The sequence below is a fragment of the Hipposideros armiger genome, unplaced genomic scaffold (assembly GCF_001890085.2).
Source record: "Hipposideros armiger isolate ML-2016 unplaced genomic scaffold, ASM189008v1 scaffold_9, whole genome shotgun sequence".
Lineage (NCBI taxonomy): Eukaryota > Metazoa > Chordata > Mammalia > Chiroptera > Hipposideridae > Hipposideros > Hipposideros armiger.
Window position 1 is genome coordinate 5,883,496 of NW_017731359.1, and position 23,794 is coordinate 5,907,289.

The 23,794-nt window shown below is 43.1% G+C and overlaps 2 protein-coding genes across 12 annotated transcripts in view; one reads left to right on the forward strand and one right to left on the reverse strand.

Moving 5' to 3' along the window:
• Positions 1-541: 541 nt before the first annotated feature.
• Positions 542-19,185, reverse strand: LOC109388800 (CKLF-like MARVEL transmembrane domain-containing protein 1). The gene is made up of 5 exons (XM_019653825.1): positions 19,013-19,185; positions 14,539-14,631; positions 12,107-12,109; positions 2,229-2,327; positions 542-721 (listed from the first exon to the last, which is right to left on the reverse strand). Exons 1-5 carry the CDS (start codon positions 19,088-19,090, stop codon positions 542-544), a joined length of 453 nt encoding a protein of 150 aa, XP_019509370.1. The 5' UTR covers positions 19,091-19,185.
• A 3,799-nt stretch (positions 19,186-22,984) lies between these two features.
• TK2 (thymidine kinase 2) overlaps positions 22,985-23,794 on the forward strand; it is a 131,620-nt gene continuing 130,810 nt past the window's right edge. For 3 of the 11 annotated variants that reach the window (XR_002125526.1, XM_019656447.1, XM_019656457.1), the window contains exon 1: positions 22,985-23,238. Coding sequence is in view for 5 of the 11 variants with exons in the window: in XM_019656447.1 (XP_019511992.1) it covers positions 23,124-23,238 (115 nt within the window). In the remaining 6 variants the exon portion in view is untranslated. The remainder of the gene's footprint in view (positions 23,239-23,794) is intronic. The other 8 variants (XR_002125522.1, XR_002125525.1, XR_002125524.1 and 5 more) reach the window with 4 other exon arrangements.

Below are 23,794 nucleotides of genomic sequence, written 5' to 3' on the forward strand. Positions count from 1 at the left end.
AAGCGAACGCCTGGTGCCCCTTCCGCGCACGCGCGCGCCCTTTCTCATCTCGTGAGTGTCGCCTCCGCACAGGGCCAGCCCTGCGCATCACGAGGACCCTGCAGCTGCCATGTCGGCTCACCTCCCAGTCAGGAACCACCACCCCACCTCCTGGCGCACCACCGGGGCCCCCCCACCTCTTCGTAGAGCTCCCCTTAGGGTCTAGCGTGGCTTCACAAGGTGGCCCCAGGGCTCTAGCCCTGGCTGTCGCCTTCAGACTGGGTGGGCTGGAACCAGGGCGGGGTCAAGGTCCTCGCCATGGCCTCCTGGGACAGCCATGCCTAGTGCCCCGTGGGCGCACCAGCCTGTGCAGAAAAATGTAACTCGACTTCACACAAGGCAACACGTGGAAGCGGAAGTGTTCCTGACTTAGAAGCCCTGATTTTATGATCGCACTTGGGCGGAAATGGGTGACAGCAGACGAGCTCAGTGGTGGGAGGAGCGGGAGGGATGAGGCAGCCGCCTTTGCCCGCAAGGATGTCTGTGAGGATGCCTTCGCGGATTATGGGGCGGGTTTCAGCGTGGGTTCTGCTGGGGCGGGTTTCGGGGTGGGCTCCACCTGGGCAGGGGAGGTACTGGTTTCGTTTTCGATTCCCAGGACTCTTTTCATGTTATTCCTCATCGTCTTGGTGACTAGAGTCGCATCGATGAGACACACGATTGCCGCCACGAGACACAGGGACTGCCAGACACAAGACCGTATGTGGGAAGGAAAGGCGGGGTTATTTTGCAGCTCAGCAACGACTTGTTTTCCCTAACCCCATTCCGGGATGCGGGATGCTGGTGGCCTCTTTTCCCTCTCCGACTCTCCACTACCTGCTGCGGCCCTTTCTGCCATTCCCAGAGAAAAGGATTTGGGAAATGGTGGGTTTTGCAGCCAGTAATGACCTTGCCTGATGCCTGAGGCACCGGGAAAGGACTAGAGAAGGGCATGGCCCTAGGAGTGGCTCCCGAGACAGATGGTCCCTTGGGGGAAAGGACTCATGGGCTAAGTTTGAAAGGGCAGAAAGGAGTTTCCCAGGGGGTCAGCTGGGAGGAGGAGAACTCCGAGTATTGGATTGAGGTCTCCAAGGAATCTAGTGTGGCTGAGACCTCTGGAGCTGGTGAGTGAGGGAGCAGAGTTGGGGCTGGGGAGATGCAGTATCTGGGACTTCATCAAGAAGAGAGGTCGGGTGCCAGACTCAGAAAGCTCACTTGCGGGGCTCCTGCCATTCAGGTAAGAATTGATGGAGACCAGTGGGTGGGAGCCCCTGGAAGGTAGCGGAAGGCTTGGTGACTGAGTTAGCAGATGGGGACCAGCTGTCTGTCTTGGATGTTTCTCTTTATGGTCACTTAAACCCTGGCTGCTTAAATGAACTTTTCCTATGTAGGTCTTGCCCCAACTAATCTTTGAGCTCCCCTAGGGGGAAGGGACTCTATCCCCAACACTGAGTTTAGGCCTGGCACAATCCAATGGGATTGACACAATATTTACTGATTATGGAATGAATTCAAATAAATGAATCATTTTTTCTGGTTTAATTTCTGTTCCCATTGCTTAACTTCTTGAATCAAAGTCTCACCTCCATCCCCCCCCACCCTCGCCAATCTTCTAAGCATTTAATCTGCCATATCTTGTGCTCTTCATATGAGGAGGATTTGAGTCCCAGCCTTGTGACCCAGGGCAAGGTATTTAACCTTAGTTCCCATATGTGTAAAAAAGAAGAGTTGTAAAGATAAAGTCAAGTCAAAATGTGCCTAGCCTTGTGTGGAGCACATGCTGAGACCTTCCTTCCTTCCTTCCTTCCTGAAATAGGCTGGGGTCACACACTTTTGACAATGCACTTTTTTTTCCCTATCATCATTCTTTTCATGTGCTTTTATTCTCTAGTCCAGAAAAGTCAAAGTCCTATTTATAGACAAGAACATCTTGCTGAAACAGTTAAAAAAAATAGTGTGTACAATTCTTAAAAGGGGGTTCAACAGATTTGGTTTTGTCCTTATTTGGAGAATGACTATGAGAATGAAGATTTTCATGAGCTTAGAGTTTGCACAGTTTTACATCTTCTGTAGACGTCAGTGTACGAAAGAGAAGGGGGTGGTGATGGGGGTGTTGTTCTGGAAATGAAATAATGATGTTCTGCCAGTTTCCCTGTTCAAAGAGTCTTGAAATACTGATCTTAAGTGGAGTCACAAAGACCTCTACTTACCCCTCCAACATACAATAAACGCCTTCCTTCCTTTTCTTGCATTGTCAAGGCGCCAACTATTAAAAGGAATACAGCTGTAATGAAACTGTTGACAAGATCCTGTAATACAGAATTGAAAATTGTCAACTCTACATGAAAATGTATTTCATGAAATATTTAAATTGGTCTATTACCCATCTAAGGATGGATACCTTTTAAAAACTTTCCCTTTGAGCAATATTAAGAGGAACCCTCAGCAGCATAATTCTTACATCTTCCAGAGACATGAGTTTATTTGATTTTAAGGTCCTGGGTAGGATTTTGTCTGCAGAAAAGGGTTTAAATTTCATTAACATAGTAAAAAAAAAAGCTGACAAACTTTTGCATTAAGCTTTTCTTAAAGGGCACACAAAAGTGAGCATGGAAAAAAAATCTAGAGGTTGGGGGCCAAATTGGTCTTCCATGATATGATTTTTTGAAGTCTTGTACATTCTGCATTCTATTCCACAATACATTGGTTTTAATATAAAAATAAAATTTTGGGTTAGCACTCTACTGATTTAATTCCACTCCTAAATCTGCAGGTAGAACAGATCCTTTGTAAGTTGGGCCATATTGATTGTGTAGGTTCACATGTCCCAAGAAGGCAGGAGCCCACCTTAGGAGCAGGCCTGGTATTCTGAATTGAATGCCTCTGCCATTGACTTCTGCTCTTCCCTAAGACATGGCCACAATTGAGTCTGCCCTGACATCTATAGCCTACTTGTGTCCTTCCTTCTAGATTTCTTTACTGGGATCCTTAACTGCTGGCCCAATCTGCTTCTTTGTGTGCTAAATAAAGGGTGAGGATGAGTAGGTGGGGCGCACCCCTGAGTATAAGTAGAGGCTGGGCTTTGGTAGTGGAGCAGTAATAGAAGAGAAGGTATTCAATGTGTCAGTGGCACCAGTTTATAGGGAGGGGCAAAAGCCCAGGGTGATATAATTATGATAGGGCCCAGATATTTAGATTGAACATTTTTATCTCTTAAAGTCTTGGTGGCTCATTATGCTGTTTTGTATACCTGAAACTAAATTAAAAAAAAAAAAAAGAAATCTTGGTGGCTTGAGCCGGTAGTGTCAGCCTGTCTGTGCACTTGCCCAAACATAGCAAGGAGCCCTGCCAGCCAGTGTATGGAATACTGGCTCTAATGGAGCTCATCAGCGTGCCAAGCTTTCCAGCCATTGTCTCATTTAACCCTCATAAACACCCTGCAAAGTCAATATTGTTAAGATCTGCATTTTAAGAGGATGTTACAAGCTTAGAGAGGTTTATTAAATTGCCTAAGATTGAATATCTGCCAAGGAGTGGAGTCAGAACTTAAGTTGCGGTTGCCTCCCCTCAGGGACACCCAAATAAGCAGGACATGAAGTAAACCCCCAGGACGGAAGTGCAGCATCCATTTTTTGGCATTTTCTGTGGAATGGGTCGTGGAAGGTTAACATGGTATGGAAAAAAAACCGTGAGAGTGTTTTTTTGTTGATGAACTCATTTGGCCTGCCAATTCCTAGATATGTGACCTGGGGCATGTTTTATCACACCTCTGTGCCAACATGCTAATTTTTAATATGGGAATAATGATTGAGATTCATTGGGTTGATCTGAGAATTACATGGCATAATGAATCTGAAAGCATCAAGTGAGGTGCCTGGCATCTCGTTGGCAGTGGGAGAGCATCAAAATGTAGATTCGTGACATGTCTTCAAAAATGTGCACAAATAGTAAACTTTCTGCAAACTTCAGGTGTTCCTCCTATTTTTATTGGCAAGCAAGGATCCCTATTGTGGAATGTGACTTGCCTCTTGGAAGGGCACTAATGTCTATTATTTGGGCATCTGGTGGGTGACACTGGAAGGGGGACATGGAGCAGGGCTGGTGAGCATTGGAAATAGTTCCAGCTGGGTTCTGTGGGCTAAGCGAGAGGTCTGGTCACAGTGGGAGCAGGTACAGCGGTTTGCAGTTTTGCAGGAAGCTTAGCACCTGATGATTGTGTAAACCAAGATATTCAAAGATGTGAACAAGGACGCTTACAATGAAGAAGTGAAGTGTAAACTTTTAAAAATAAAAATGAACTAGCTGTGGTCATAGATCATTGAGAATCTGGATGAACGAACATTAATAATGAAAATAGTAATAAACCAAATGCAAACTAGGCCTCCCTAGGCAATTGTTGACTCCCAGTCATAATTCCATCTCCTCGTTTGACTCCTGGACTTTGTAGTTTACTCTGGTCCTTACTCGAAAGGAAGCGCTCCCCTGAACTGTCCCTTGGAGCTCATGTTTGCCTTGTACCTATCATTCCTATTGTAGCTCACATTTCTTGAGCACTTGCTGTGTATCATATACTGTGCCAAGGTGTTAATACATGATCTCATGTGATTCTCACAACAAACTCTCATTATCCCCAATTTACAGATGGGGAAGCAGCTTGTCCGGGGTTGCTCACCAGTATGTGGCTCTGACCCTCAGCAGTCTGACTTGAGTGACCTTCTCCTAACCCCACTTCCTTTTGCCTTGGACACAGACCCTCTTCTTTGGCCTCATCTTTGACAGAGAGAGATGTTTTCCTTGATGGGGTAAAATTGCAGCCAAGCCTTGCCATATGCAATGAGCTTGCTTCTGGTTTCCCCACAAATGCTGTCCTCACTCACCTTTTCTTCCCTTCTTGACGGAATACCCTATTGATTCAGGTAACCTCCTCTGACTAAAACGAGAGATGGGTTTGTTACTTGACTGTTATTTTTCCATAAAACTCTCAAATTGTTTTCTGAGAGAAACAAAATGGTATAGAATTTTAACTGGGAAATAAAAAGATGCTTTCATGGTGAATGCTTAGTTTTAAAAAATCACTGAATATTATAAAAAAAGTTAAACATTTAAATTTTTTTCGCAAAATGTGACCTTTGTAACAAGAATTTATATATAATAAACATTAGGTGGTAGTCAGCTAACTGCAACTTTCATTGGTTTCATCTATGCCTGGAGTTCTCCAAAACACATGGCAGAGCCTAATCAGAAATCACTAGGATTGTTGGTTTTCATTAATCTTATTTGAAGGGGACATTCTAAGGCTGATACTTATAAATGTAAAGCTATTGCTGGTAGTTTTTGAAACACCACTTCTATAGAGTTTTAGTTTAAAATATGTTTATTATGCATTTTGTTTTTTTTAAATTACTTTCCATTGGCAAAAACATCTGCTTGACCAGGACTTGGTTTCTCTGACCACATTGGATAATATTTTTACAATGTAGAAGTGTTAAAAATAAGGGCTATTCAGAAGACAATAATTACAAGTCATACTTTTCTTGGGTACACTGACAGATGACACTACACCAGGGTGGGTAAAATTGATAATGAAGTCTAAAAACCAAGACAGTGACTCCACCATGGTGGGGTGAGGAGAGCTGTCTTCTTACTAGCTCTGATGCAGAGCCATGCTGACAAGTCAGGGGCTGGCTGAGCGTTGGACCTGCACCCTCCCTATGGGTGTCAGGGTCCCTGGCACAGCCTTCACAGAAACGAGAAGCTGCTGTTGAGACGAGGGTTTGGGTCCCCAAGCCCAGGCTCCATTATCACTCCAGAGAAGGCGACTCGGCCAAAATACGGTCCCAGAGTCCACTGACCTCTCAGTAGGTCATCCTCTGTGTGGTCAGTATTCCCTGATGCTGCCCTGCTGAGGTCTGAGGCCCTGATATATCAGACTTCTTGTCTCCCTGCTAGGGACTTTCACCCCTTGCCCTTTGCCAAACAAGAATGGAAATAGAGGAATGAGAAAATTTATCCTCGTGTGAGCCTTTAAGGAAATTGCCACTTAAAATTAGTACTCCTTTACCCTAATCCTATACCTTCTGGCACCAAACCATCTTGCCTGGAGACAAGGGCTGAAAGATAGTGGCAGCTGTGAGTGCTGGACACCTCTAGTGTGTGGGTAGGTAGGCCTCCAACCTGCCCTAAAACAGTTACAGCGTGAAGCAGGCCATGTGTTCTCCAGCATGCTGCACTGACCTTTCAATAAGGTCCCAAGTGACTCCTGCAGCTTGATGCCAACACATCTCCAAGTGTACCTACTCTCTGAAGATTCAGTTAGGCACCTCGTAGGCACCAATACTGTCATTAAGCCAGCACATTTCTTACTGTGCCAGGGCTTCCCTGTTATCACCCAGTGGTAGCTATTTACCCCTCTGAGCCATCTTAGATGTCCATTATCCTTCATTTTATGGGATCTGGAAGGGCAAATTTGGAAGGAAGAGACTGGATAGGAGAAGAGAACACAGTTTTGGATCCTATTTTGATGGGTCTTTTTAAAAAGCTCCCAAGTCAATTAGATCACTACCTGACCAACTATGTTGGGTAGTATGTAGTTGCTTAGTATGTGTACTGCTAGTTAGCTGAGTATCAGAATAACTGGGCAACCTTTGTGGTAAGACAGTTTCTCAACCATGAAGCTCCTAGGAGTTCATCAGGCATATCCATGTGCTGTTCCAGGCCCAGGCCCTCACCCTGGAGGACAGTGGCAAGGAAAAGGCAGGGGCTCTGAATCACACTCCGGACTCCCATAGCCGTCCAAAGAAAAGAGAATGCTCTCACCCAAGGAGAGGTAGCAAAAGGGGGCCTGGCTTTATCAGAGTTGACCAAAAGCCTGCAACTCTACAAAAGCTGTCCTGAGCTGCCTGAGGACTATGAGCATAGCTCCTCTCACAAGACCTTCATGGTTCATGCTTAGGAGACCCTAGCTCCCGACTCTATCTGAGACACTTCCTGGACACTCCCCCTGGGCCCTACAGCAAAGCGTGGTGACTTGAGGCTCTCTCCAGCTCGCCAGCATTATTGCAGTGGACCTTCTCTCAGAGGGCTCTGGCCCTTCTGCCCACAGCTGCTGACCTTGGTGCTGTGAGACCTTCAGTCACCCACACCCAAGGGCCTGTGCCCCTCCCCCCCAGGATAATCAATTCAATTTTTTAAGGAAACCATGAGGAAACAGGAGAAGATAGAACATAAAATTTAGAAAATCTAAGGAGAGCAAAAGATGTCATGAGGGTGGAGACAGAGAAACCATCATAAAGCAATAGGGCATAAAGTCTGGGCTCTCGAGTCAGACACACCTGGGTTCAGATCTGAATTTCCATGGGCCTACATATGATCATGGGCAATTTAGTCATTTTAATCCAATTTTCTCACCTGTCAAATAGGGAGTGGAGGATGACTACAGCCTCACCGGTTGTTGTGAGGATTAAATAAGGTAATATATATGAAAAAAGTATCTGGCACATAGTACGTGCTCAAAAACAGTTATTTTATCTTCCCTTCTTGAAAATTTCCATGGACAGAGATTTGAGTTTCTCCTCAGAAACCTCTCCATAATTATAGCTCTCCATAGCTAAGAGGGTTTTCATGTCCAATTAAAGTTGGTCACATTTTACTTTGTCTGCTCCCTGTTGCTCAGCACTCTGGGGACATAGAGAGCTCAGCAGCCTTTTCAGAAAACCCCTCAGACACTTGAAGAAAATATGTTGAGTTTTGGTTCAATAGCAACCTTAAGATACCTTAAGGATAGAAGAAGATGCGATACGGAATGGGGATGTGTCAGAGGCCTGAGCTCAGAGTTAGGATTGTTCACCGTGCAAGATAACATGGTAAAAGCCACCCACCTACCTTGTGGGGTCTGCTGGACACTTTGTAGTGAATGTTTACTCTGTGCCAAGCATCGTGCCATTTTCTTTAAATACCTTTAAGTGTTACAGGAACCCTAAGAGGCAGTTATTATCATCACACTTTTCCTTCCCTGAGTTTGCTGGATGGGGAAACTGAGGCTAAAGTTCACTCAGCTATTAAGGTGCAGGGCCAGGAACTGGGCCCATGTCTGTATCTGAACAAAACTGTAGTGCCTCTGTAGTCTGTGAGGATGCAGAGCCTCAGGCTCCACAATAAATAGGATTTATCTGAAGCCTGAGGCATTAGCTTCAGGGATTTTTCAGTTGGTAAAGAATGTGAAATTCTGAGAAAAAAAGCTACTGAAGAAGGCTATACAATGGTCTTTTCCTGAATACCACACCATCTGGCACCCCTTTTGGAGTATGGACCCTTAGCACACGTGAAAATGTTGACTCCTGCAATCTTTCAGGGCATGCATGACAATTTTCTACAACTCTGCTATGTCCACCCTTGCTTTTGGAGGGGATGTTTACAATCTGTTCGAGAGGGTGCTGCTTGAAAAGTAGAAGCATGTGCTGTTTTCCAAACAATAGGTGAGAAATGTATTTACCTACTGAACGTACAAATTAAACTTTTCTTTAGGACAAGCTGAAAAGTACCATGTATTCAGGACCATAGTGAGATGAAAGCAGGTATGTGTGCTGGTTGTCCTGTAGACAGAGGGGTTCAAAGAATCTTTCTGGGAATTAGGCTAGTTTCTCCCCTGGGACTAGGGCAACACCCTAACAGTCACAGCTCAGCTATGTCCTTGTCTAGAGAGTTAGCTCTGGTATTTTCACTTGAGGAGAGAGGCTCTCCTCTGGAGCTGAGGGCAAAGCCTATATTAGAATTATGCAAATGAACACTTACAAGTAAGGGCCAATGTAAACAAGTCATCAAGCGGTGAATGGTTAGCATATATATTAGAACAAAGAAAAGAACAATGCAGGCTTCCAGTACTGTGATTGCTATGTATGACTCATGGGCTTTGATGATGATGAAACAAGCTAATGCTTCTAGGAGAAGACACTGCAAGAAAGGAAACAGAATTTGTTTTAATGCATAGGGGCTATTAAGAAAAAACAAACCTATTAATTGTCAGAATGTAAATCTGATTATATTGCAATTGTCTGTATTGTTTTGCACATTTTATTTAAAATTTTAGAAATATTTTTAAGAAATGAAATAATAAAAATGCACACAGTATAGAAGGGTAAAAAAATAACTTGTTTCTTTCTTCTCCCTCAGCCCAACCCTAGTCTATCTCCTTAAAAGTAACCACTGTTCACAGTGTATATTTTATACCAGAAAAAAGTATGTATATACAGGTAGAATAACTATATATTGATTTTGACAGAGTGAGAGAGAGCTCCAGCTTTCTTTCCAAACAGCTGTTGATTATTCCAACATCATTTATGGGGAATCACCAGTATTTTCCCTACTGATCTGATATTCAATCTTTATTATATACTAAATTCTCAGGTGTATTCAGGCCTTTTTTGGGACTGCTCTCTTCCACTGATTAGCCAGTTTCTTCTCAAGTACTTTTGAAATTACAGGAAATTCATTTTTTATCCTATTATCCGACCTGGTGTCCCTTTCAGTACTCATTCTGAGATGGTGTATGCCTACCATGCTTGTCTCGGTCAAGTTCCCCAAACTAAGCCAATTGGTATTTTAATTGAGATCTCATTTAATTTATAATCTGGAAATTTATTACAATATTTAGTCTTACTATTCAAGAACAAAGTATCTCCTTCCAATTATTTTAGTGGTTTTTAAATATCTCTCAGTGGAGTTTTAAAGTTTTCTTCATATAGGTCTTTCACATTTATTTCATTTTATGTTAGATATTTTATTTTGACTGTTATAAAGAAAAAAAATTCTGTTTTAAATGCTTGTTTGTGCATTTTTACTAATGAGTTAGTAGAATTATCTTGCTCTAAATCGTTTCCTAGTCTTTGAGTTTTTTAGCTATATGACCTTATCAGCTAAAATATATTTTGCCATTTAAAAAAAATATATTATTATTTTTTCCTAATTGTGACCACCAGAAAAATATTGAATAACAGCATTGGTAGTGGGTATCCTCTTTGTTCCTCATTTTAATGGGAATATTTCTGATTTTTAATTATCTATAATGCTGACTTTTGGGTTTATTTTAACAAGTCAATGAAATATCTATGTATTCCTATTTTACTGGTTTCTTCTCTGTCTCCCTCTTTTGCAATCAGAGATGAATGTTGAATTTTGTCAAATGTGTTTTGTATCCTACTTGATATAATCTAATTTTTTCTCCTTTTACTTATAATATGGTAGATTAGTTTAATAGGTTTAATATTGAATCATCCTATGTTTCTTCTTCATGGTATATTTTTAAAAAGTACTGATGAGTATTTTCTGCTAATATATTATTAATACTTATTGCTTTGATACAAGTGAGATTTCTATTTAGTTTTCTTTTTCTGAATTTGGTCAGATATTTATATCAGTGTTATACTGACTTTGTAAAAACAAAGTTTTTCTGTTTTTTGAAAAACTTTGAATAGTATCAGAATTACATCCATGAAGGTTTGAAAGAGTGAGCCTGTGAAAAAGCCTGGGTCTGATACTTTTTGCAAGATACTCATTTGATAAGTTCTCATTTTGTTCTGTGTTTATACTGGTCTGTTTAGGTTTTTCCCTATTCTGGGATCAGTTTCGGTAATTTATATTTTCCTCAAAAATCAACTATTTCATCCAATTATTCAAACTTACTTGTTTTGGGAAGTACTCTGTGGACCCTTTCAGCTTCACTGTTGTTTGCGATTATTTTCCTTTTCTGGTTTCTAACTTTGCATATATGCCCTGTCCTCATTTTTTTTCCCTGTTACCTTGGCCAGTTACCTTGGCCAGTGGTTTATCAATTTTATTGGTCAATTCTATTATTTGTGTTTGCTAATGTACACATTTCTGCTATTATCTTCATTGCTTCCCTAATTCCCTTTGTGAGGGGAAACCTGAGAAATAGAAAAGTAAGACCGTAAAAAAATAAGCCAAGTTTAGTAGAAAGGTTTGACTGTGTGGGAGGAGCAAGGGGAAAGGGGGAGGAAAGGGGAGGCAGAAAAGGGTGATTGGCAAAGGGACCTAGGGCAGCTTTCCCGAGGCCGGGGACTGCCTCCTCTCAGCTGGGTCACCAGCTCTCTCTGCTCACCAGCCTTACGACCTTCAGTATTCCCGTGGGCGTGAAGAAAAAATGCTTGCAGCTGTCCCTGATTTGGGGCGGGACTCTGGCCCGGCCCTCCGCATGCTTTAGGATGGCCTCCTTCTCCGATTCGCTCAGGGGGTATTCTTGGGATTCAGCGGGCGTCTGGCCTAGGGGGCCTGGGGGCGTCTTTGAGCTTGCAGGTTTCTGCGCCAAGGGTGCTCCTTGCGCTGAGCGCTCTGGACGCCTTGGAGCGGATTGCTTGGTGCCTCCCGGGCGCTTCTTGGTCTGTTCCCGGGATTTCAAGTTTTTTGAAGGTTCCTTGGCGCCTTTAGAATTCATGGTGGCTCAGGGCCTGGCTATGTCAGGCTGGCCTTCGTTTCTGACCCTGCACAGCGGAGGTGGCTGGCTCTCTCCTAGTCACCAGCGTTGAGCCCCAACGGCTGCCTATCCGTCGCGCGCACCCAGCTCTCGCTGCCCTAGGACAAACCAAGCCCTCCAGCCACCCTCATTGCCACCCTGGATGCAAAGCCACTGCCTAGCCTGGGAACTCTGGGTTACAAACCCACCGCCTCTGTGCTGCCAGCCAGTCAGGAAGAGGGTTCGGAGACCATGTAGGGTAGTCCTGGCGCCTTCTTCTCTGCCACTTAGGCCCAGAGCTCCCTTGGAAGTTACAACAAGGGTGCATGCTGGGTGCAGAGTTCCTAAATCTCATCTTCCAGCTCCCATATTGAGATTAAAATGAGAACAACTACAGAAATTGTGTGGAAGAATAGAGATATGTTTAATACCTAGCATTAACTACAAAGGAATATAACGTTACAAAACTTATATTTTGTCAGGACTTTTCTGATAAGGACCACTCGGGTTAAATAGAAGCTTCCGGTAAATGAGGGCCCCGTCGGCAATGCAGCACACCGCTGTCAGGAGTCCAAACACCTGGAAACAAAGACATAGTGTCACTGCTATGGCTGTGATCTGGACTCCCTGTCACTCACACAGGTTTTAAGTGATCCGGCATCGGCTTCCTCTCCTGCTAGGTACTGGGATTGCTCCCTACTCTGCCACCTCATACTAAAATAAAGATACCTCAGCGATCATTTTATTGTCATCCCCAAGTTTCCCAATACCTGCCTAGAGAAAGGGAAAAGATAATTTAAGTGGGCAGCAATGATACTGAAGTAGTGTGGGCTCTGAAATAAATACTTGTCTGGATCTCTTGATTTGCACCTGGATGTGTTGTTTTAAGGCCCTACTGATATTTAGTTATTAGTTAACATTTATATCTCGCATGTTCAACTGTTTGACTTTCCTACCGCAAACTTTACTGGAGAAAGGGTCAACGTTAACACCAGCTCGAGATGGTGATAGTAGCTGTGATGAAAGCTTTGGAGAACTGGAGTGATAAGATGATCCAAAGTAAACTCTCAAAGACTGGGCTACATCCATGTAAGGGGTGGGATTCTAATTTTTTTTTTTTTTTTAGCTGAGCCATCCTGCCACCTATTGGCAGCTCAGCGGCTGCTCAGCTTGGGCCGGGACTCGAACCGCTGTTGCTCAGAGCTCAAACTCTTGAGCGAGCTCTTAACCAACTGAGCCACTCGGCCGGCCTAGGGGTGGGATTCTAAATAGGCCTTAGGAAAATGAAATTGAGGTAAAGGGAATAAACTAGAACATGGTCTTTAAGTACTCTGATAGCTATTTGAGAGTTGGTGGCTGGGCTTGGGCTGGGGAAGGGAGATGTCATATTTCTTGCATGCTGTTTGGTCCAGCTCCATCCAATGGCCTGAAAGTCTGGATTTCTGGCCTTAGACACTGCTCTTTTTCCACCCTGAATCTCAAGTGGGCTTCCTAGGTTCTGCACACTAAGTACTTTCTACCTATACTTTCATGACTCTGGTACTCTCTGTTGCTGGTTCCTCCACCTGGAACCATTCCCGCTTTTTGCCTTTATTCCTGCAATTCCACTGTCGGAGAGTAGTTGCTTCCTGTTTTCTGTACCTTGAAGTACTGTCAACACCTTACATATTGCTGTTTGCACTTTTTCTCCTATATTACGCTCTAAGCAACTTGAGGAAAGGGCTCACGTACTAGTCCATTGCTGTCTAAGTGAAATATATGAGTCACCAATGTAAGCCACATCATTAATTTAAAATTTTCTAATAGCCACACTAAAAAGTGAAGAAAAACACGTGAAATTAATTTGAATAATATATTTTATTTAGCCCTATATATCCAAAATATTATCATTTTAACCTGTCATCAATATAATAAATTTATTAATGAAATATTCTACATTCTTTTTTTGGGGGTAGTAAGTCTTTAAAATCCAGTGTGTATTTTACATGTACAGCTCATCTCAATATAGACCAGCCACATTTCCAGGGCTCAATAGCCACATGTGACTAGTGGCTACCACACTGGACAGCACAGCTTTATACTTTGTCAGCATCTACTGAAGTGCACTTAAAGAACGAATGACTGACTGACTGAATGAATGAGTAAGTGAATGAAAGTAAATCCTATGCCTGATCTCTCTTTCTCCATAGTAGAGGGATAAAATTATTTTTAACGACAACTGGGGGAAATTGCTGTTACAGCACAATCTTATTTCTAGAGTAATTCCCATCCCTCATGAAGTTGCTTAGGGCCTAATAAGGGAGATGAAAAAAACCATGGATTCTGACATACATGGCTGTCTGAGAGCAGTCGGTTCTCCTAAGTGGCCCATACTAGGAAAAGACAAGGAAGTATGAGGGTGATTTATTTAAGGAGAACTTTTCAGTTCACTTCTCTAGATCAGAACCTAGAAAGGTCAAATGATTTTGAGCCTCCTATAACAAATCTGAGAAGAGTATCAGATAGGACTGTTTCAACTACATTACTTGACCCTTTTTTATTTTGGCTTGCCTTCTAGGATAAAGTCTGATAAAACTGATTTGCGTCCCTTCAAGCAGTGTTCAAAATAACCCTTTAGTTACAAGGCTTCCTACCATCACCTTATCATGAGGCATCTTCTCTTATATTCCATCTGAGGAAGGACCTGGTCAAGAAATAACCGAGCTCAGAAGAGCCTGTTTCACCTTAACAAGTGGTATGTATGTTTTTGTTTTTGTTTTTTAAAGTGAGAGCTCTGAAACTCATTCATGATGTTTTTGCTTGACATCATATTTCTCAGCGCTACGTATTGTAACTGATTTCCGTAGCTTTTCTCAGTCTAGCTCTACATACCTATGAGAAATATGTAGGAACATCTATTTGGTTAACTTCATTTAAGTGTGAAATCATATTCCTTCATGTTAATCAGGGCATGTATTCATACAAAAAAAAATTAAGTCACTGGGTACTATATCTGGCCAAGTAAATCTGAATTGTGATCAAACCTAAAGGAAGAAAGCAGAGAGACCTCCACTTACCCCTCCGAAGACTATAAATGTGTTTTCCGGTGTCAGTGCCAACACAGATATGATTATCATGAATATTGCCGTTACCAGAGAGTTGATAATATCCTGAAAACACAGAATAGAAAGGTTAGCATAATATGAAGACCACCGAAAGGAAGTGAATCAGCTTCCTAAAGATTTTGAAAGTTAACATTTTATTAAACAAGCGTATTTAGTGTTTATCTTTTAGGAAATCAAACTGACACAGTAAAATGCTACCGATATTGTATTTGGTCTACAGCGATGCCTGGTGGTTCTCTTAAGCTATGATATACCAACAATTTAACTACTTAACTACTTAACAGATTTCTTTCTTTCTTATGTAGTTGGAGGGAGAACTCATCTGGTTAGGAGTGGATGATATGTGGAAGATTTAAGGTAGAAGGGTATATTATGAAGTCAGAATGCTCACTTTTTAAAAATTTTTTATTTATTTTTATTTTTTTAGCTGAGTCATCCTGCCACCTGTTGGCATCTCAGCGGCAGCTCAGCTCAGGCCAGACTCCAACGCTGTTGCTCAGGGCTCACACCTTTGAGCGAGCTCTTAACCAACTGAGCCGCTCAGCCGGCCCCAGAATGCTCACTTTTAATAATATAAGAGAAAGTGTAAAGTAGTCTACACTGTAAATCAAACAACTTTATTTTACTAAAATGCAGTAAAACTTAAAGCAGTGCACACTTAGGAAAGAGGGGTCATTTTCAGGCACAGCTTCCATCTGTATGCAATGGCTGGCCAATTATGCTGCTATTTCTGATGATGTAGCTCATTCATTTAATGATTTCTTGAAATGAAGCATTTCATTCTGAACGGTGGCTTCAAGAGGTGCAACTTACATTTTGAATGGATATATAGTGTGGGGAAGGTAAACTGTCTTTATTCTGGAATGGTTTATGTATGTTTGCAGATAACTGTAGACAGGAAGGAGTTGTCAACACAGAACTATCAAACTTTAAAACCCTGGTAACTTAGAAAAGTAGTTATTAAAAAGAAAATAGGAAGAGGTTCAATGGAGACAGGTCAAGATTAGATACACTGAGGAAGAAAAAAAGTTCTCATTTGCAGGAGAGATTGAGAGTAGCTGTTCTAGGTTAATACCACTCCATACTGTACATTTTGCTCTGCTTCAAGGCAATAGAGTGCACCTCAACTTCAGACAGGCAGCCCCGCCTCCTGTGAGTAATTTGGGTATGTGTATATGAATGGCTTTGGATAAAAGTGGTGTTCTAGGCTGTATAGAGAACCACAGGAAAAAAAAAGGGGATGCACCTGCCCTGGAACACCAATGACCCTTAATCAATATGCCATGGAGGAGAATGTAAATTTAATGACAGAAATGCAGATTTCATAGAAATTTTGAGCCTGCACTTGGATACCACCACAAAACCCTGAGTTGGCTCACTTCGTTTTTGGTCAATGGAGCACTTGAGGGGAACAGTTAGAGAAGGCCTGCTCTCCTGACTGTCAGTTACTGTACCTTGGAGACAATGATACACATACTAAATCTGAGTGTGGATGACCGGTTCCTTTCCTCATCAGTGAAGTCTGGCTGTCATTCCCATGGCCACTCTGCGGGGACCTCATTCTGTTCATTACCCTTCTTTGTCCCTGACCCGGTTTCCTCAATTTAGTGGTGGCCTCTCTTGTTACAGTTGTCTCTCCTCCCCTACTCAGTCTGACTCTTCCCACCGCTTTACTGTCACCTGTGCACTTGAGGCAAACCACTTTGGTGCAGGTCACCAGGGGCCTCTATTACGGTAAGTCAGTGAATATTTTTCTGGACTTTATTTACACGTGATATTATTCACTCCTTCTATAATAGGAATGCCCCTCTCTTGGCTTCTGTGACATGGGTCACCCTTGGGTCTTCTCCTGCCTTCCTCTGGTCACTCCTCCTTTTCACCCTGTATGTTGGTATTTCCCAGTTTTACCTTCAGTTTGCTCTACACTCTCTCCGAGCCATTTAGGGCAGTCCCAGAGCTCATTTCCATCATGAGGTGATGACCCCCAAAGCTGCAGACCTGTTCTGAACATTTCCATCTGAATATCCCATACACAACGAAAACCTAGTAGTTGTCAAACTGAACACATTACATACCACTCTCCTTGGCCCTTCCTTAAAACCTTTCTTCCTCCTATACTTCCTATTTCATTTTCTTCTCAAGACCGTTATTCAAATGGCAGGTATCCTTGATTCTCTTTAGTTACCCAGTCCTATCCATTCTATTTCATTAATATCCCTTTTCTCTCCGGCTACTGTTATAACCTTAGTTCATGCCTTTATCATTTTCATGCCTGGATTACGGTAATAGACTTCTAAGTGGCCTCTGAGACCTACCTCTAGCTACCTCTCGTTTTGTTCCTCTGCAAGCCATTATTAACACTGCCACCAGTGCCATCTCCTAAAATGTAAGCTGATCATGTTACTCTCTTACTTAAAAACTTACAAAAGCTTTCAGTGGCCTTTGGGTTAAAACCCAGGGCATACAAAGCCTTGAGTGCTCTGACTTCCTCCTGCCTCTCCAGCCTCCACTCTTGCTCCCTCTCTCTTCTTCACAGTTCAATATCCCAGCCATTCAGAATGACCTACAGGCCTTTGGGGGTCATGGTCTTTCTCCCCCTACATCTCGCACACATTGCTCCCTCTACGGGGAAGCTAAAGGACCATATACTCATATACCTTAAATGCTGTCTTCAACTTGCCTGTTTTGACAGTTTACAGAATCACTTGGGCACTCCACTGGGCAGTGATTCCTAGTGCTATGAGTATGGTGGGTGAAATCCATATGCTACTAAATAAGGCTCTACAAGATGAGTTAAGAATTATTCAGCATTAATGATTGCAGACATTTTTAAGTAAGATAATTTTGTGCTTTATTGGGCCTCCCTAATTATTTTGATTTTCCATTTAGTGACCAGGGATGTGTAAGATGCAAATACTTGTGTATCTGCCTCCATCTTTTTCCCCCCAAATTTGAGGCTATATCAATGTGCATTTAAAAGGGAGGTAAAGATTAAGAATGTTCTATAATTGTATTAATCATGATCTTAACATTTAAATGTCTTTAGAAATCTACACTTAAGTGAATTCACCTAACAGAAGGGTCAGCCACATCTAGTTTTAGGAGAATTTATGCTGTGACTGCCCTGGTTCCGTGAGAATCTCTCCCAGGGACAGTACAGAGCACATTAGCATGGGTACAATTCCTCCTTCCTAAGCCTATCAGAGATTCCTTATAGGCTTAAGAAAACTAAAGAATAGAGTTTATTAAAATATTTCACTATGGCAGGAAAAGGTAGTTAATTTTAACAATGAAACTGAACACTTACAAGCAAAGGCCAAAATATACAGTCAATTAATCGATCAAGTCTAAGCATATATAAAATTATGAAAAAGAAAACAAGGGTGACTTCAAATCCAGTGATAACAATGTATGGTTCAGGGGCTTGTGAGATGATAAAAAAGGTCATAGATGTCACAGTTAGTCCCTATAAGGAAAAAAAAAGGATTTATTAAATGATATTGAATACAAGTTTAAGCTATAAAAATGATCAATTCTAAAATACCAAACTCAATGGGTTGCTGTATATGGCAAAAACCCGTTTATTTGGCTATTTACAACATCCTCACTAAATGCTCATCTATAACCTGTTGCCTTTTCTGTCTGGGAATGTACTGCCTTCCCAAGAAGCCATTTCATTTCTTTATATATATATTCTTCCTCATATTAAGCAGAACTGTTCCCCTGTAAATTTTAACTGTTTCCACCCCCTCACCTATATTGTCACTTCTTTAAAATTTAAAAATTATTTTTTCCTTCCCTTTTTTCTTGAATTCCTTCAACATATTCTCCTATGATAGTTTCCACCTCTCTAACTAGCCAGGTCACCTTGCTCCAAATGATGATTCATTCTCTCCAAACTTCTGTTCAGAACAGACTGCAATGCTCCTGGTAGGTCTGATGCCCCAGAAACTGGCAGTTCCATCGTCCTGGCTCTGGGCTGTATCAGCCTTGAGCTTGGTCACATCAAACTTCTGACTTACAGTAAGTAAACACAGAAGACATCGAAACCCCTTAGTCTTCTTATCTTGTTGGCTTTGGAGTGGTACAACTGCAGCTGCCCCACCTGGTAACCTGGGTACCTGGTTTTGGGTCTAAGTGCAGGCTAGGCCATTCAGGTAGATAATGCTGATTTTGCTTTGTGTGTGTGTGTGTGTGTGTGTGTGTGTGTGTGTGTGTGTGTGTGTAGTACCCCTGAAGGGCAGGACAGTGCCTTATTTCTCTCCTTCCCCCCTGGATGCATAGCGAAATGCCTTGCCTCTAGGGGGGCCTTGATAAAAACAAGGTTGGAAGAGAAGACAGGGCATCCTACTTCCTACCTTATAGCCATCTCACTGCCCGTGAGCATGGTTCCACACTGCCCCCAACCCCGCAGCTAAGCCCTCACCAGCCGCAGCATCTTCACGTTGCCTTTCACGCTGAAGCAGAAGGGGCAATTCTCCTGCATCAGCATCAGGGCTGGCATCACGCCGGTAGACCCAGCAGCAGCACTTGCCCTGCAGCGTCCCCCTCCTCAGCGCTCTGTTTCACCTGGCCTCGCGCAGCAGCCGCAACTGTTGCTGCTGCCTCGCACCGCCCTGTTAGGCTTCCCGCCCTCTCAAGCCCATGCGCATGTCCCCGCATCCCGCACTAGTGCGCATGCGCCCCAGGCCACGCTCTCTCGAGTTCGCCCTCTGCATTCACAGATATTGAGGAGAGGCACGCAGGCTAGCTCCCTGTTAGCACTGCCCAGCCCTGCCAGGCACCAGTGACAACTGCTGTCCAGCTCTCCACAGGAGCTTTCCTGTCAAGAAGTGCTCCCAGAGGTTAGGGCGGGAAGGTAAGGAAGGAGGGGTACAGGAGTGGCTGTCCTGCCACCCTAGACTCTGGGTATCTCAAATGCCACCTCCTTGGTTATTCCGTCAAAAGTAGCCACAATCACTCTCTGCTCAAAGCATTTTTCATTAGCTGGTATGTACATATCTTAAGAATCACAACTGCACAAAAGCAGGGACCCGCCAGTCGGCTTCTCCCTGCAGGGTCCCCAGGGTCTGGCATACAGTGGATGCAGAATATGTGTAGTCTGAACTAATGGCCTGGGCCTCATACCCTATCTCTACTCCCAGGGGGTCACGGTCTGGGTTTGTGAGCCTGTTTGCTGCATATTTCTTATTTTGACCTTCCACTGGTGCCTCTTCCATAGAACAGCCTGTGGTCCTTCAGATAATTTAGTTTGTATTTTTTTTACAAGCGCTCCTATGAAGCTTGGAGCCTTCATAGACTCCAAGTGGATATTTTGGAACCTTTCTTTTTAGGGCTATGAAGTATGTTTGGCTCCTTTTATGTGATATAAATTCTGTCGTGGATAATTTGGCCACAACTCCAGTTCATTCAGACTTCTTTGGACCCTGCCCATCTCAAATTCAGTCCATTTCATTCAGTCAAATGTGATCAGCAGGTACCTCTAGCAGCCTTATCCCATATCACTCACAAAAAATGTTGAATTTCATCTTGAAGTTTGTTTATGGAGGGCACACATTTGCCCTGTGGCAAATGGGCTTATGGCTTTCCAGTTACAGATCTAGAGGCTGAGTGAACCCTGTCACAAATGACTTCCTTTTCCCTGCACACAAGGTGACTTCTAGCATCTTGCACTCCTGAGAGAGGTGGGAAACCCCTCCACCCAAGCACTGCAGTGGGCACGCACACACAGTCACTGCTCCTTCCCGAAACACCTTAGGTTGCAAGGCCTGGGCCCTGTCTACCTCACACCGGGGCTGAATTTTTGCTACCTGACTATTGATGGGTTTTACAGGCTTCCTCCCCACCCCCCTAGTTTTCTGTCCAATATTGGTTGTGCCTTTGTTAAAAGATAAACTGAGGCATATTAAAAAGTTTTAAGAGTTTACTTGAGCAAAAATTCATTTGAATCGGGCAACATCCAGTCTAGCAGATGGAAAGGAGTTCCGAGGAGCTGTACAAAATGATAGACTTATATGCAAAAGGGAGCGGGAACAAGGAAGTTAATACTAGGCAAAAAAGCTTGCTGGTTATTGCAAGGTTACTTTCCTTTCGGGGATGACAGGGGTCTATCATGCAGATTACCTAACTAGGCAGATTGCACTAGTTAGCAATTCCTGATTGATTGGTTTAAGAAGCCATTTCTGGGAGAACCAAAGCTATAATTAAACTAAGTCTTGGTTTGGTGGTGTGGGGCTTTGTATAAATGACTCCATTTTGGGCCTGTTGTCTTGTTCTAGTTTTATTGATATATAATTGACATATAATATCCTGTTAATTTTAGGATACATCATAGTGATTCAATATTTATATACATTATGAAATGAGACCCATGATAAGTCTAGTTACCATCTGTCACCATATAGTTATTACGATATTATTGGCTACATTCCCTATGCTGTATATTACATCCCCATGACTTATTGATTTTATAACTGGAAGTTTCTACCTCTTAATCCCCTTTACCTGTTTCATCTGCCCCCTGCACCCCTTTCCCCTCTGGTAACCCTAGTTTGTTTCCTTATCTATGAGCCTGTTTTTGTTTTGTTTTGTTTGTTCATTTGTTTCATATTTTAGATTTCCACATATCAGTGAAATCATATGGTATTTGTCTTTCTGTGTTCAGCTTACCTTTCTTAGCATAATACCCTCTTTGTCATAAATAGCAATATTTCATTCTTTCTTATGGCTCCACACACACACACACACACACACACACACACACACACACACATATCTTCTTTATCCATTCATCTATTGATGGATATTTGGGTTGCTTCCACATTTTGGCTATTGTAAACAATGCTGCAGTGAATATAAGGGTGCATATATCTTTTTGAATTAGTGTTTTCATTTTTTTCATATAAATACCCAGAAGTGGAATTACTGGGTCATAAGGTACTAGTTCTATTTTTAATTTTTGAGGAACCTCCATACTCTTTTCCATAGTGGCTGTACCATTTTACATTCCCACCAGCAGTGTACAAGGGTTTCCTTTTCTCTACATCCTTACCAACACGTGTTATTTTTTTGTCTTTTATATAATAGCTATTCTGACAGGTGTGAGGTGATATCTCATTTTGGTTTTGATTTGCATTTCCCTGATGATCAGTGATGATGATCATCTTTTCATGTGCCTGTTGGCCATCTGTATCTCTTTTTGGAAAATGTCTATTCAAGATCTCTGCCCATTTTTAATTCAGGTTGTTGGTTTTTTTGATGTTAAATCGTATAATTTCTTTATATTTTTTTGGATATTAACTCCTTATTGGATGTATGATTTACAAATATCTTCTCCCATTTAGTAGGTTACCTTTTCATTTTATTGATGGTTTCCTTTGCTGTGTGTACAAAAGCATTTAAGTTTGATGTCATCACATTTGTTTATTTTTGCTTTTGTTGCCTGAAGAGACTGGTCTAAGAAAATATCTAAGAAGATATTAAAGAGGTTACAACCTATATTTCCTTATTGGAATTTTATGGTTTCAGGTGTAACATTCAAGTCTTTAATCCATTTTTAATTTATTTTTGTATATGGTATAAGATAGTGGTCCAGTTTCATTCGTTTGCAAGTAGATGTTCAGTTTTCTCAGCACCACTTATTGAAGAGATTGTCTTTTCACTATTTTACATTCTTGCCGTCTTTGTCATAGATTAATTGACCATATATGCGTGGATTTATTTCTGGGCTCTCTATCCTATTCCATTGATCTGTGTGTCTGTTTTCGTCCAAGTACCATAGTGTTTTGATTATTATACTTTAGCTTGGTAGTATAGCTTGAAATCAGTGAGGAAGCTTTGTTCTTCTTTCTCAAGATTGCTTTGGTTATTCAGAGTTTTGTAGTTCCATATAAATTTTAGGATTCTTCGTTGTCTTTTTTTTTTTTTAACACCTTCCTGAGTACACTTACAGTCCAGGCTTTGCATACGTCAAAGTTCAGAAAGAGAGAGTAGCATGTGAAGCAAGATAGATGGGCTTGAATTCCAGCTCCACTCTATACTGAATGCTTCTGATCATTTAAACAAGTTAGCTGTTTCTAAAAATCAGCTCAACTCCGAGAATGGGAGTGACAAAACCCACTTGCAGGGTTGTTGGGAAGAATAAATGACACCGTGTGTGCCAGGTGTCTAGATAGAACATGTGCTCAATTAAGTAATCTCCAAGAATTATTAACCAACCAGTCACTGGTATTATTGGCCATCTATCCCCCAGTCTTACCAAATCATGAGTTCATTCTGCTAGCGTCCCATTAACGGGAAGATTTCCTGGATGCAAACAGCGAATCCCTCATCCTGAATTCTGTTCCTGTCGGAGAGAGGGTGAAATGCGACGGGGTCTCTTTAAGAGCCCTGGCCCAGCAGGCGCTCCGGCGAGGCGGGCGCCGCGATGGAGGCGGCGCTGCGAGGCTGGCCAGCCAGCTACCGGGCTGGCCGCACTCGCGCTGATTTGTAACAACTCGCACAGGAAGTCGGGACCCGCGGGATCAGTCCGCGGAGTCATGCTGATGCAGCCGCTGCGGAGCTGCGCTAACCGCCTGCTTTGCCGCCAGGGTCTCCGGGGCCCCGCCTCAGGCCCGGAACCGTGCGGGGCGCAGCGCTGGGCCTGGCCTTGGGGTAACGCATCTCTCTGTTCCACTTCGCTGGCGGATGGATGCAGCCCAACGCCTTGGCGCTCAGCGGGGTCCCCCCCACTTCCATCCTTCAGCTCCCGGGACCCGCCTGGGACCGGCCTGAATCCGGAGCGCCTCTGAGGCGCTGGGAGGGGCGGGGACAGCCATTGGCTGGTATCCCATACGTGAGCTGGCAGCGAGCGGATGGGGCTTTGGGGCTCCGGGCCGTCCACTGTTTGGAGCTTGGGAGCCCTCTAAAAAGCAGAAAGAACCCCACTTACCATGGAGGGAGGGACTGCTCCAGTACCCCATCCCACTCCTGGTCTGATTCTTTTGGCCTTGGAGGAGGTGGCGGGGACTGGAAGCTGCAGATAACCAGCGCCCAGCGAGTGGTGGGTGGGGTAGGTTCCTGGGTGGGGTAGGTTCCGGTGCCCGCCCTATCTCACAGGGAGTGGATACTCTCCCCTTCAGAAATGGAAACCAGTGTTATAGCCAAGTTGTGACATTCTTTGGCCTTGGGCTGTTCGGTGACACCTCAGAACCACCTGTGTGGTTGGTGG

Excerpts from the sequence above, each read along its gene's own strand:
- LOC109388800 (XM_019653825.1), bottom strand. The coding sequence starts at position 19,090 with ATGCCAGCCCTGATGCTGATGCAGGAGAATTGCCCCTTCTGCTTCAGC. Across the intron at positions 14,632-19,012 it reads ACGTGAAGATGCTGCGGCTG|GATATTATCAACTCTCTGGT; the intron begins GTGAGGGCTTAG and ends CTGTGTTTTCAG. Across the intron at positions 722-2,228 it reads GTTTATTGTATGTTGGAGGG|TCCCTGTGTCTCGTGGCGGC; the intron begins GTAAGTAGAGGT and ends TGTGTCTGGCAG.